General features: G+C 44.7%; 1 protein-coding gene across 1 annotated transcript in view; it reads left to right on the forward strand.

Annotated features, from left to right (window-relative positions):
• CACNA1F (calcium voltage-gated channel subunit alpha1 F) overlaps positions 1-6020 on the forward strand; it is a 208067-nt gene extending 202047 nt beyond the window's left edge. Inside the window, exon 49 of the mRNA XM_089679619.1 lies at positions 1398-6020. Coding sequence (XP_089535745.1) covers positions 1398-1685 — 288 coding nt within the window. The 3' untranslated portion in view covers positions 1686-6020. The remainder of the gene's footprint in view (positions 1-1397) is intronic.
• Positions 6021-14222: the final 8202 nt, after the last annotated feature.

Below are 14222 nucleotides of genomic sequence, written 5' to 3' on the forward strand. Positions count from 1 at the left end.
TAGCCCAGTCCAGCCTTGTGTAGGTCTACCATCTTGTCCCTGACATCCTTGGACAGCTCTTTGGTCTTTGCCATGGTGGAGAGTTTGGAATCTGATGGTTTGATGGCTCCTGTGGACAGGTGTCTTTTATACAGGTAACACAATGAGATTAGCAGCACTCCCTTTAAGAGACTGCTTCTAATCTCAGCTTGTCACCTGTATGAAAGACACCTGGGAGCCAGAAATCCTGCTGAATGATAGGGGATCAAATCCTTCTTTCCCTCATGAACATGCAGATCAGTCATCATTTGTTAGACGCATTTCTGCTGAATTTGTTGTTGTATTCTGTCTCTCAGTGTTACACCGAACATTCCATTGTTAGACCGATCATTTCTGTGTGAGGGGCGAACATTCCATTGTTAGACCGATCATTTCTGTGTGAGGGGCGAACATTCCATTGTTAGACCGATCATTTCTGTGTGAGGGGCGAACATTCACCATCAGCAGGGGATCAAATACGCATTTCCTTCACTGTATATTGTGATAGAGATAGGACACTTTTGTCTTTGAAAGGTCCTACTGTGCTTCATATGCATTCATTAGAGGGTTCTTTTATGTGCCCCTCACCACAATCTGTCTACTTTCTTGTTGATTCCCAAGTCATATTTTTAGAAAAGCCATGGTCTCTGTGCATCATAGGTGGCAAGCTAGCCTCAGCTTTATGACATTTGGTATAAATGGCACTATAATATGTAGCATGTCCCTAGTTCAAAGTAGGTTGCTAGGCAAATTTAGCTAGCTTCCCTTTAAACAGTTGAGCAGGGGTTGGCTGCTTGGGACTGTTCGGTGTCTCACAGACTGCTGTCCTGCTACTTCCTCGTCTTCTAGTGATTTCTAGATGTATAGAGGGAGGGAGAGCAGGACAGGCATCCTGAATATTTTTGGAATTTCGGCCAATCCCTGGGGAGTTGTACCCAGAAGGTGGAAGAAGAACCCATAAATATTCTGAGGACTGGCAGCACAGTGCAGAGCTCCTGGGTCCGGCCTTCTTGAGGAGATCCCTGTGCTGGGGCAGAGAGAAAGAGGAAGCTGAGGAGTCCTGTGAAGACATCGAGGTCCCAGCTAGGCTTAGCTGGGGGGCCTACCAAAGAGAGCTTGGATCAGAGTCTGCATAGAACCAGGAGATCAGGTGTGAGGAAGCTTCTCCTTCTGGAACTTAAAACTTGGTCCTGCTATACAGAGGAGAAGTGATTGTGGGGTGATTTATCCTACAAGCCAGTGCAGTGCAGTTAGGACGTCCATGGACAGCCTCCCAGAACTAGCTGACCGCACTGTAGCCATCTTATGGCTATATCGCGGCCAGGAACTGGTTAAATAGCTGGGTTTTCATTGCAAATTATTTATTTGTCTTTTCACAGGTCTTGATCTCAGAAGGTCTGGGGCTGTACGCACGAGACCCAAAGTTTGTAGCCTTTGCTAAAAGGGAGATTGCAGACGCCTGTCACATGACCATCGATGAAATGGAGAGCGCGGCCAGCGACCTTCTAAGCCAGAGTCGTAAAGGCAGCTGGGCTGGGAGTACCACTGGACGACCTGGTGGAGAGGACATGATGGGACAAGGACTATTTTACAGCGATGAGGAATCTGTGCACTGTAGAGATGAGGAAGAGTTACGAGATGAGATGGCTTGTGTGTCCTCATTCTGAGACTCTATTCCTTCTGAGAGGGAGCCTAGCCAAAGCAACACTAATCTTATTAGCAGCTAGACAAATATGGACAACTAGCAAAGCTCCAGCCATACAATGGAGTGAACAGAGACTAGCTTGCCTTGCTACTTCATCTAGAACTTCTAGATCTGTCATCACGTCCCACCAACAATGCATGTTTTCTGGATATCTACACATCTACGTCATAACGAAGAAAAAAATAACCTTCCAGTGTTTATGTAAGCTCACCTGCAAAACAAGCATTGTTGGTGAGACTTGAGGAAAATTTTGGGAAACACCAATGGAGCCAACTATAGGTCCCTTAATATCCCCGTATATGCACTTGTATACCGTTTACTGACCATGAGGTAGTATCTATGTAATTTTTTCAAGCTTCGTACTGCATCCGTATAGGCAAATCGGTACAGCTTTTTGTTTTGGAGAGAGTGGAGAAGGGTTAGAACTTCTGTCAGGTTCTTGTTGCTGCAAGGTATGAAGGCAACATATGCTGATCGAGCAGAAACATCTGGTTAGAGGAAACACCTGCAGGCCATCAAAGGACAATCTGCTCAGAGAACTGGAAAGACCAATATTTTCAGTAAAAAAGGAAATGCACAAGCCTTCTACCCTGATAGCAAGGGCCCATTAGTAATAGTCCACAAGTAGATATACTGAAGACAATGCTAGATGTTTGTGTACATCGACAAGCCTTCTACCCTTATCCAAAGGAATCACCAGTAGTGGTCCACAAGTAGATATACTGAAGACAATACTGGATGTGTGTGTACAATGATAAGCCTTCTACCCTAATTAAAAAGGACCACGATTAATGGCCCACAAGTAGATATACTGAAGACAATGCTAGATGTGTGTGTACAATGACAAGCCTTCTACCCTAAATGAAAGGAACCACCAATAATGGTCCACAAGTAGATATACTGAACATAGTGCTGGATGTCTGTGTCCAGTGATAAGTCTTCTACCCTAATAGCAAGCAACCAGCAGTAGTGGTCCACAAGTTAATATACTGAAGACAATACTGGATGTGTGTGTACAATGACAAGCCTTCTACCCTGATAGCAAAGGATCACCAATAGTGGTCGACAAGTAGATATACTGAAGACAATGCTGGATGTTTGTGTACAATGACAAGCCTTCTACCCTAATAGCAAGCAACCACCAATAATGGTCCACAAGTAGATATACTGAAGACAATACTGGATGTGTGTGCACAATGACAACCCTTCTACCCTAATCGGAAGAAACCACCAGTAATGGTCCACAAGTAGATATACTGAACACAATGCTGGATGCTTGTGCACAATGACAAGCCTTCTACCCTATTCGAAACGAACCACCAATAATGGTCCACAAGTAGATATACTGAAGACAATACTGGATGTGTGTGTACAATGACAAGCCTTCTACCCTAATAGAAAGCAACCACCAGTAGTGGTCTACAAGTTAATATACTGAAGACAATACTGGATGTGTGTGTACAATGACAAGCCTTCTACCCTAATCGAAAGGAACCACCAATAATGGTCCACAACTAGATATACTGAACACAATGCTAGATGTGTATGTACAATGACAAGCCTTCTACCCTAATCGAAAGGAACCACCAATAATGGTCCACAAGTAGATATACTGAACACAATGCTGGATGTGTGTGTACAATGGCAAGCCTTCTACCCTAATCTAAAGGAATCACCAGTAATGGTCCACAAGTAGATATACTGAAGACAATACTGGATGTGTGTGTACAATGACAACTCTTCTATCCTAATCGAAAGGAATCACCATTGATGGTCCACAAGTAGATATACTGAACACAATGCTGGATGTGTATGTACAATGACACGCCTTCTACCCTAATCGAAAGGAACCACCAATAATGGTCCACAAGTAGATATACTGAACACAATGCTGGATGTGTGTGTAGAATGACAACTGTTCTATCCTAATCGAAAGGAATCACCATTGATGGTCCACAAGTAGATATACTGAACACAATGCTGGATGTGTGTGTACAATGGCAAGCCTTCTACCCTAATCGAAAAGAATCACCAATAATGGTCCACAAGTAGATATACTGAAGACAATACTGGATGTGTATGTACAATGACAACTGTTCTATCCTAATCGAAAGGAATCACCATTGATGGTCCACAAGTAGATATACTGAACACAATGCTGGATCCTTGTGTACAATGACAAGCCTTCTACCATAATAGCAAGCAACCACCAGTAATGGTCCACAAGTAGATATACTGAAGACAATGCTGGATTCTTATATATAATGAAATGACAGGATAGACGTGGTCCAATCCTATACAAATTTGGATTTCACCTAATTTTCGATCTGTGGATTTTGAACAGGTCAGGAGAGCTGCTGTAATTTTATAGTGACTGTTTTGAATTGAGCCTACCAGCTCTGAAGAAGGGAAGGCATTACTCCCAAAATGTGTTGGCTTCTGTTTCCAAAACATGGTGATTTAGATAATATATGTCATTGTACACAACCATCAAGACCATCATATCCCGCTGTGGAAATTCCCTTCACCTCCTGTCCCAGTGACATATGTATCTTGGAAAGGAAGTGAAAACAAAACAAGGAGAAAGATATTGATGACCACCTGGCAGATCTTCTGACTTCTCATTGTATCTAAGACTTTAAAAGAGTGTTGTCTGGGAAAACTACCTAAGCTTTATATATACCGATACCCATGCCCAATCACACACATACACAGAACAGGAGCATTATTATATGTGCAGCGTTGTCTTAGGTGTGGGGTTAGGAGCGCCTAGTACAAACGGTCATCTAGCTTGGTGATTGGTTTAAGAACTTTACTGGTTAAGAACTTCAAGTACAGCTAATACCTTTCAGGGAAAGGCCTCCACTTCACAAGAACTACAGCGTACTGGTTCATGATTATTTGTGGAAGATTATCACTAGAAAGCCTCATTTCTTCTCTTGGCGTCAAGACGAGACGCATGCTATGTACTATTCGATATGGTCAAGACTGGGTGGAGGCATGGCTGTCATACGTATATGAGCTTGTCTGACTTCACATTCCCAAACCATTGACATTTAGATGGAGTTGCCCAGCTTTAGCATCTTTAACAGCCTCCATTTTTCCAGGAAGGATTTCCACAAGATTTTAAAGTCTCTGTGGGAAATTGTGAGTTCAGGTACTGGTGTTGGATGAGAAGAACTGGCTCACCGTCAGCGTTACAATTCATCCCAAAGGTGTTCAGTAGGGTTGAGGTCAGGGCTCTGTGCAGGTCACTTGAGTTCCTTTACCCATCACACCTAAATAAGTCTGTTGGATATCCCATTCCAATGGAGTTGCCCCATTTATGAATAGAATAGCCTCCACTCTTCTGGGAAGGCTTCCCACAAGATTTTGGAAGGTGTCTGCCCATTTGTGAGGTCAGGTACTGATGTTGGATGACGATGTTCACGATCAGCATTCCAATTCATCTTAAAAGTGTTCGGTAGGGTTGAGGTCAGGGCTCTGTACAGGACACTCGAGTTCCTCCACACCAAACTGGTAAAACCATGTCTTTATGAAGCTGGCTTGGTACACAGGGGCACAGTTATGGTGGAAAAGAAAAGGGTCTTTACCAAACTGTTACCACAAGGTTGGAAGAGCACAATTGTCTAAAATTGTCTACAATGTGTATGCTGTAGAAGTAACATAACCCTTTACTGGAGACACCTGAACCAATACTGTGGGGGGGGGGGGGGGGGGGTATCCACAGACCTTCACCTTGATGATGGATGTGATGGTCACGTGTGACCAACTTTTGGCCATATATGAAAACTTAGTCTATCAGCTATTATACTATGAATCTTTCTGCCACCCTGACCTCAGGCCTATGTGGCCTAACAAGAGTACAGGCCTGTATTTACAGTAAGTAGAGGTTCTGGTGATATGTGCTGCTGTCGGTTCTCCCTAACAAGTCCACGTCTCTAGAACACTCCGGTTAAACACCCACGTTAGAAGGCTTCCACTGAAATGATCATTTTATCAACCAACCGCGTGATTTTTTTTCTTCCCAGTTAGATGTCTTTAATTCTTTTACAGTTGAATACAAGGTAGGGGTTTGGATTCCTAATATTACCTAAACATATTTTTTCTATGCAGGCTTTAGCTTTCCTACAATTCAATGAAATAACAGGAGGCTAACTTTGAAGGCATTAATGTTCCTGCAATGATAATGGAGCCGGCTTTGTTAATGAATGATTTACTATGTTTATCTATTATTTTCTAATTTTTTTAAAACTGTAAATAGGAATTTTCATTTATTAAAAAAAAAAGAGTTGCATTGGGTATTGTCTGTCTCTTCTTTATATCTACATACAAATTGAATTGCTCTTCTTTTGCGCTTGGCTTCTTGGGTGATCAGTAGGAAGACTTTGCCCCCAACAGTGGTGGTCAGAATGCCAAGAGATGTTGGTTCTGCAACTATACAGGCACCATTAAATGGGAGTTCAATCAGCCACAGCTCAAGGAACCCCTAGAAATTTCTGCTGTAACCCTGGTTGAGAATGACTGCTCTAGATGGATTTTGGTGGCTCACCTCAACAGTAAAGTTTTGAAGGTTTGAAAACCAAAAAAAAACCCCCATTGCTGGTGCCTTGTAGCTGGCTCTGCCGAGTGACGTTGAGCTCTAGATCAGCCTTTCACAACATTTTTACCCCAGAGGAACCCTTGAAATTAATTCCAGGTCTCCAGGAACACCTGCTAAAATCACTTCATTGGTGGCCAGTAGGAAGACTTTGCCCCCAACAGTGGTGGTCAGAATGCCAAGAGATGTTGGTTCTGCAACTATACAGGCACCATTAAATGGGAGTTCAATCAGCCACAGCTCAAGGAACCCCTAGAAATTTCTGCTGTAACCCTGGTTGAGAATGACTGCTCTAGATGGATTTTGTGGCTCACCTCAACAGTAAAGTTTTGAAGATTTGAAAACCAAAAAAAAAACCCCATTGTTTGTGCCTTGTAGCTGGCTCTGCCGAGTGACGTTGAGCTCTAGATCAGCCTTTCACAACATTTTTACCCCAGAGGAACCCTTGAAATTAATTCCAGGTCTCCAGGAACACCTGCTAAAATCACTTCATTGGTGGCCAGTAGGAAGACTTTGCCCCCAACAGTGGTGGTCAGAATACCAAGAGGTGTTGGTTCTGCAACTATACAGGCACCATTAAATGGGAGTTTAATCAGCCACAGCTCAAGGAACCCCTAAAAATGTCTGCTGTAACCCTGGTTGAGAATGACTGCTCTAGATGGATTTTGGTGGCTCACCTCAACAGTAAAGGTTTGAAGGTTTGAAAACAAAAAAAAAACACATTGTTTGTGCCTTGTAGCTGGCTCTGCCGAGTGACGTTGAGCTCTAGATCAGCCTTTCACAACATTTTTACCCCAGAGGAACCCTTGAAATTAATTCCAGGTCTCCAGGAACACCTGCTAAAATCACTTCATTGGTGGCCAGTAGGAAGACTTTGCCCCCAACAGTGGTGGTCAGAATACCAAGAGGTGTTGGTTCTGCAACTATACAGGCACCATTAAATGGGAGTTTAATCAGCCACAGCTCAAGGAACCCCTAAAAATGTCTGCTTTATCCCTGGTTGAGAATGACTGCTCTAGATGGATTTTGGTGGCTCACCTCAACAGTAAAGGTTTGAAGGTTTGAAAACAAAAAAAAAAACACATTGTTTGTGCCTTGTAGCTGGCTCTGCCGAGTGACGTTGGTTCTGTGACTAATGAGCTCTAGATCAGCCTTTCACAGCATTTTTACCCCAGAGGAACCCTTGAAATAATTTCCAGGTCTCCAGGAACAGCTGCTAAAACCTTTTCACTGGTGGCCAGTAGGAAGACTTTGCCCCCAACAGTGGTGGTCAGAATGCCAAGAAGTATTGGTTCTGCAACTATACAGGCACCATTAAATGGGAGTTCAACCGGCCACAGCTCAAGGAACCCCTAGAAATTTCTGCTGTAACCCTGGTTGAGAATGACTGCTCTAGATGGATTTTGGTGGCTCGCCTCAACAGTAAAGTTTTGAAGGTTTGAAAACCAAAAAAAAACCCCCATTGTTTGTGCCTTGTAGCTGGCTCTTCCGAGTGACGTTGGTGCTGCGACTAATAAGCTCTAGATCAGCCTTTCACAACATTTTTACCCCAGAGGAACCCTTGAAATAAATTCCAAGTCTCCAGGAACACCTGCTAAAATCAATTCATTGGTGGCCAGTAGAAAGACTTCGTCTCTTGCAGTGGTGGTCAAGAACGCCAACCCCAAAAAAGATTGTTGGTGCCCTATAACTGGCTCTATCATGTGGTGTTGGTTCTGCAACTAATGAGCCGTTAATGTACAGACAGCAATGCAAATCCTTACAAATATATGCATTTCCTCGGTGTGTTTAGCTTTTGTTATTGTTTCCCTTTGAAGTTGATTTAGGTTTTCGCCAGCGGTAGAAAAAAAAAAAAAAAAACCCTTACTATCCAGACTTCAGCGCGCCAGTCCAAGCATTGTCATGACTTCAGCACTTGCAGTTTTCTCGGGCAAGGTTTTGGTTTTCAAGTCCCGATGGATTTTCTTCAAAGGAGACTTGAATGACCTCTACAGAGGATAAGAATACAGCGGGATGTTGCTGAGCCAAGTCCTCATTTATGAATGAGCTGTCTGTGTAGGTGCAGCTGTCCCGCACTGTGCCAGAGTCGCTAGGTTGTACATTCTCAGACTACAATACGCTTCATACATTGATCACACCCTTCTCTGCTAGAGGGAAATAGGATATCATCTTAAATGTTCCCCCCCCCATCACTGGCGTGCAGCAATAATGGGGTCTGACCAACACCAATTTATGTGGGGAGAATGGAAATCTCATACTGAACAAAATGCCACCCAGGGGCGTAGATAAGAGGGGGGGATAGAGGGGTCCAAACCTTCCCCCAGAGCATCACCAGTGCCACAGCTAGCACTAAACCTGGTGCACTCCAGTCACAGCTCCTGCCACCCCCTCCAGGAAAAAAAAAGATTCTCCATGGCACTGGTGCCTCCCTCATTTCTCTGGCCTGGTTCACACTTGTGGTGGCGTCAGTAAAAATAGGCAGCTGATCTGCATTTTTACCCCCCATAAGCCTCAAAGGTAACTGGGTAGGTGCACATGCAGCGCCTGCAATGCTTTGGTCCGAGCATGGCAAAAACGATCACCCCTGTGGAGTTTGGCCGCCATTACCGCTACTGAAGGTGATCCATTTAAGTGAATGGGGCTGCGTCACAACGGCGAGCCAACCACTGGGCTCCTGAGCAGCGTTCCCATTCAAATAATCCTTTCAACCATCAAATAAATCGGCATTCGGGAGGCGGCAGCTTCACCTCTTTTATGGCTGTCAGCCACATCTGTGCCACGGTGCCACCATCACCACCACCACCATGTGATGATAATGTGGTCTGACGAACCCCGAACTGTGTAAGGGAGGAACAGGGACCTCCTACTGAATAAAGTGACACTCTCATTTATCCGGCTCAGTGGTGGTTGGGGGAGCTCTAAAAGCAGGCGGTTGAGCTGCATTTTTACCACCACCCCTTAAGCTGCAAAGGCAGCCAGGTTGAGCTGCAATGCTTTGCAACAAACACTATCCCCCTGTGGTGTTCAACAGGTGGTACAGCCCCAAATACAACCCATTCAAGTGAAGAGGGGTGCACGGCACCTAGCCAGCCAAATACTAGGTTTGTGGTTGCGACATGGTCTTCCCATTCAAAAACCCCATTCAGGGCTTTTTGAATGGGAATACTGGCAGCATTGCCTCCTAAATGCTACCGGCCCTGCCTGTGCTGCCACCAGCATGGGGTTCAACCAACCCCAAATTGTGTGGGTAGAATGAAGACCTTATACCCAGGGGTGTAGATAATGTGGGGGATGGGGGGGTCCAAACCTTCCCCATTCAGGGCTTTTTGAATGGGAATACCGGCAGCATTGCCTCCTAAATGTTTACCAGCTGTGCCTGTGATGCCACCAGCATGGGGTTCAACCAACCCCAAATTGTGTGGGTAAAATGGAGACCTTATACCCAGGGGTGTAGATAATAGTGGGGATAGGGAGGCCCAAACCTTTCTCAGTCATTCAGGGCTTTTTGAAAGGGAATACTGGCAGCATAAATGCCTACCAGTTGTGTCTGTGCTGATTAAATGCCCCCCTCCACCTCCAGCATGGGGTTAAACCAACCCTAAATTGTGTGGGAAGAATGGAGACCTTATACCCAGGATTGTAGATAACGGAGGGGGGGTCCAAACCTTCCCCGTTCTGGGCTTTTTGAATGGGAATACTGGCAGTATTGCCTCCTAAATGCTTACCAGCTGAGCCGGCATGGGGTTCAATCAACCCCAAATTTTGTGGGTAGAACAGAGACCTTGTATCTAGGGGTGTAGATAATGGGTGAATGGGGGCGGGTCCAAACCTTCCCCATTTGGGGCTTTTTAAAAGCAAATACCAGGAGTATCGCCTCCTAAATGCTTATCAGCTGTGCCTATGCTGGTTAAATGTCCCCCCTCCCCACCCCAGCATGGGATTCAACCAACCCCAAATTGTGTGGCTAGAATGGAGACCTTATACCCAGGGGTGTAGATAATGGGTGAATAGGGGAGTCCAAACCTTCCTCATTCAGGGCTTTTTGAATGGGAATACCGGCAGCATTGCCTCCTAAATGCTCATCAGCTGTGCCTATGCTGGTTAAATGTCCCCCCTCCCCACCCCGCCGCCAGCATGGGGTTCAACCAACCCCAAATTGTGTGGGTAGAATGAAGACCTTATTCCCAGGGGTGTAGATAATGGGGGAGATAGGGGGGTCCAAACCTTCCTCATTCAGGGCTTTTTGAATGGGAATACTGTCAGCATTGCCTCCTAAATGCTACCAGCTGTGCCTGTGCTGCCACCAGCATGGGGTTCAACCAACCCCAAATTGGGTAGAATGGGGACCTTATACCCAGAGGTGTAGATAATAGTGGGGATAGGGGGGCCCAAACCTTTCTCATTCATTCAGGGCTTTTTGAAAGGGAATACTGGCAGCATAAATGCCTACCAGTTGTGTCTGTGCTGATTAAATGCCCCCCTCCACCTCCAGCATGGGTTAAACCAACCCCAAATTGTGTGGGTAGAATAGAGACCTTATAACCAGGATTGTAGATAATGGGGAAGATAGAGCGGTCCAAACCTTCCTAATTCAGGGCTTTTTGAATGGGAATACCGGCAGCATTGCCTCCTAAATGCTTACCAGCTGTGCCTGTGCTGCCGCCGGCATGAGGTTCAACCAACCCCAAATTGTGTGGCTAGAATGGAGACCTTATAACCAGGATTGTAGATAATGGGGGGGATAGGGGGGTTCAAACATTCCTCATTCAGGGCTTTTTGAATGGGAATACTGGCAGCATTGCCTCCTAAATGCTTACCAGCTGTGCCTGTGCTGCCGCCGGCATGAGGTTCAACCAACCCCAAATTGTGTGGCTAGAATGGAGACCTTATACCCAGGGGTGTAGATAATGGGTGAATGGGGGGGTCCAAACCTTCCCCATTTGGGGCTTTTTGAAAGCAAATACCAGGAGTATCGCCTCCTAAATGCTTATCAGCTGTGCCTATGCTGGTTAAATGTCCCCCATTCCCACCCCAGCGCCAGCATGGGATTCAACCAACCCCAAATTGTGTGGCTAGGATGGAGACCTTATACCCAGGGGTGTAGATAATGGGTGAATAGGGGAGTCCAAATCTTCCTCATTCAGGGCTTTTTGAATGGGAATACCGGCAGCATTGCCTCCTAAATGCCCATCAGCTGTGCCTGTGATGCCCCCGGCATGGGGTTCAAACAACCCCAAATTGTGTGGGTAGAATGGAGACCTTATACCCAGGGGTGTAAATAATGGTGGAGATAGGGGGGCCCAAACCTTTCTCATTCAGTCATTCAGGGCTTTTTGAAAAGGAATACCGGCAGCATAAATGCCTACCAGTTGTGTCTGTGCTGATTACATGCCCCCCTCCACCTCCAGCATGGGGTTCAACCAACCCTAAATTGTGTAAGAAGAATGGAGACTTTATACCCAGGGGTGTAGATAATGGGGGGGGATAGGGGGGTCCAAACATTCCTCATTCAGGGCTTTTTGAATGGGAATACCAGCAGCATTGCCTCCTAAATGCTTACCAGCTGTGTCTGTGCTGCCTGAACATTCTTCCCCACCGCCGACGCGATGAGATCTGGCGATCCTACCAGTTTGAAGAGAATGGGCACTTTGTACCGAACAAAATTCCACCCTCATTTCTCTAGATTAGTTCACATTTGTGAATGGAAGGGTGGTAAAAATAGGCAGTTCAGCTGCATTTTTATCGCCCCCACCCTTGCTTTGCTTCGCCACAAAGCAAAAATGATCCCTGTCAATAAAAGTGTCGCTAAAGGCAAAACTTTGTTCATTTTTGGATAGAGTAAGGGAGGGTTATAACCTTTTTTTTGCCATCTGTGTGCTCATTGGAGGGGGGCCAAGAACAGGAAGTGAAAGAAAAATCCCTCCGAAGTGAAGGAATCCCTAATTGCCACCAAAACTGGTGTTCCCATTGGAGAGATTTCCCCTCACTTCCTGTCCCATAGACAAAACAGGAAGTGAGAGGAAATCCCTCAGGAGGGAAACCCTGATTGTCACCAGAACCAGTGTCCCCATTGGAGAGATTTCCCTTCACTTCCTGTCCCATAGACGAAACAGGAAGTGAGAAGAAATCCCTCAGGAGGGAATCCCTGATTGCTACCACAACTGGTGTCCCCATTGGAAAGATTTCCCTTCACTTCCTGTCCCATAGACGAAACAGGAAGTGAGAGGAAATCCCTCAGGAGGGAATCCCTGATTGCCACCAGAACAAATGTCCCCATTGGGCAGATTCCCCTCACTTCATGTCCCATAGATAAAACAGGAAATGAGAGGAAATCCCTCAGAAGGGAATCCCTGATTTCCACCAGAACTGGTGTCCCCATTGGAGAGATTTCCCTTCGCTTCCTGTCCCATAGACAAAACAGGAAGTGAGAGGAAATTCCTCAGAAGGGAATCCCTGATTGCCACCAGAACTGGTGTCCCCATTGGAGAGATTTCCCTTTGCTTCCTGTCCCATAGACGAAACAGGAAGTGAGAGGAAATCCCTCAGAAGGGAATCCTTGAATGCCACCAGAACTGGTGTCCCCATTGAAGAGATTTCCCTTCACTTCCTGTCCCATTCATCATACTGAAGTGTGAATTGTGGGCAACGGGCGCAACAACGGAATTTGCTATTGCATGTAACATACGTGTACATATATAACCTATGAGCATGCTATTCAAATGAATATTTAATTTGATGTTATTAATTGATTTTATTTATATATCTATGTATTTTTTTTTATTAATATTTTTTATTGTTGTGATTATCTCTGTCCCCAGACAACAAGGCCCCCGCGCACTTCCGGTGACGTCACGGGCAGCCATTTTATGACAGGAGCCCATCTTATGACCCGGCTGTGTGTAATATCGGTGCAGCAACAGACTGACAATGAAATAATACCCCGGCCAAACTCTCCGTCCTCCCCTCCGCCGCCCACGTATCGCTGAACAGATGATAGAAACCTCCCCGCCTTCCATTGCTGCGCTGGGATTAACGGGTTACCATGGCAACAGCTGCTGCTCGCAGCGGCAGCCATCTTAACTGAGGGCTAGAGCCCTGTTCTTGACAACAAAGGACCCCAGCATGTCCTCCTTATCATTCACTGCCCACAGTGAGTCCTGGGAAGGGTTATGTGAAAATAAATATACAAGAAATTAAAAAAAAAAAAATGTTTTCTTTTTTTGTCCCATCTTGGAGCTGCTGATCCCCCGCAGCCTCTTTGCAGTCACTTCCTGTTTATAAATAAATATATAGAGTACTTCCTGTCTATATACACCCCAGGGGTGGCCGCATGGCATCTCTCAGGGGCCATTTCTTGATGGCATCTCTCAGGGGCCATTTCCTGATGGCAATCACAGCGGTCATGTCTGTGTGTTCTGAGGAGATTCGGGGCCACTCCCTCTGTAAGCCTGATGTTGGCAGGCCAATCCACCAGCATTAGGGTCGCTAAAAAGGGCCGCCGGTATGGCGTTATGTCCTGCCGCAGCGAGATGACGCTTCTTAGGGGCTCGTAGCTTCCTTGTGATAGCAATAAAGTTAAAAAAAAAAAATTACATAAAATAAATAAAAATATTTTTATAAATAAAATAAAAATAAAATCTATAAAAAAATTATATATATATATATATATATTCATAAAATAAAAATATTTGAAAGTAAAATAAAAATACATAATAAAAATTTAAAAAAAGAATTACATAAAATAAATAAAAATATTTTTATATATAAAATCCATAAAAACACACATATATATATATATATATATATATATATATAATTTTTTTTTTTTTTTTAAAGATTACATATAATAAATGAAAATATTTAAAAATAAAGTAAAAATAAAATACATTATATATATTA

This window comes from Staurois parvus, unplaced genomic scaffold (genome assembly GCF_062004578.1).
Source record: "Staurois parvus isolate SC_StPar_1 unplaced genomic scaffold, SC_StPar_1.0 ptg000228l, whole genome shotgun sequence".
Taxonomy (NCBI): Eukaryota; Metazoa; Chordata; class Amphibia; order Anura; family Ranidae; genus Staurois; species Staurois parvus.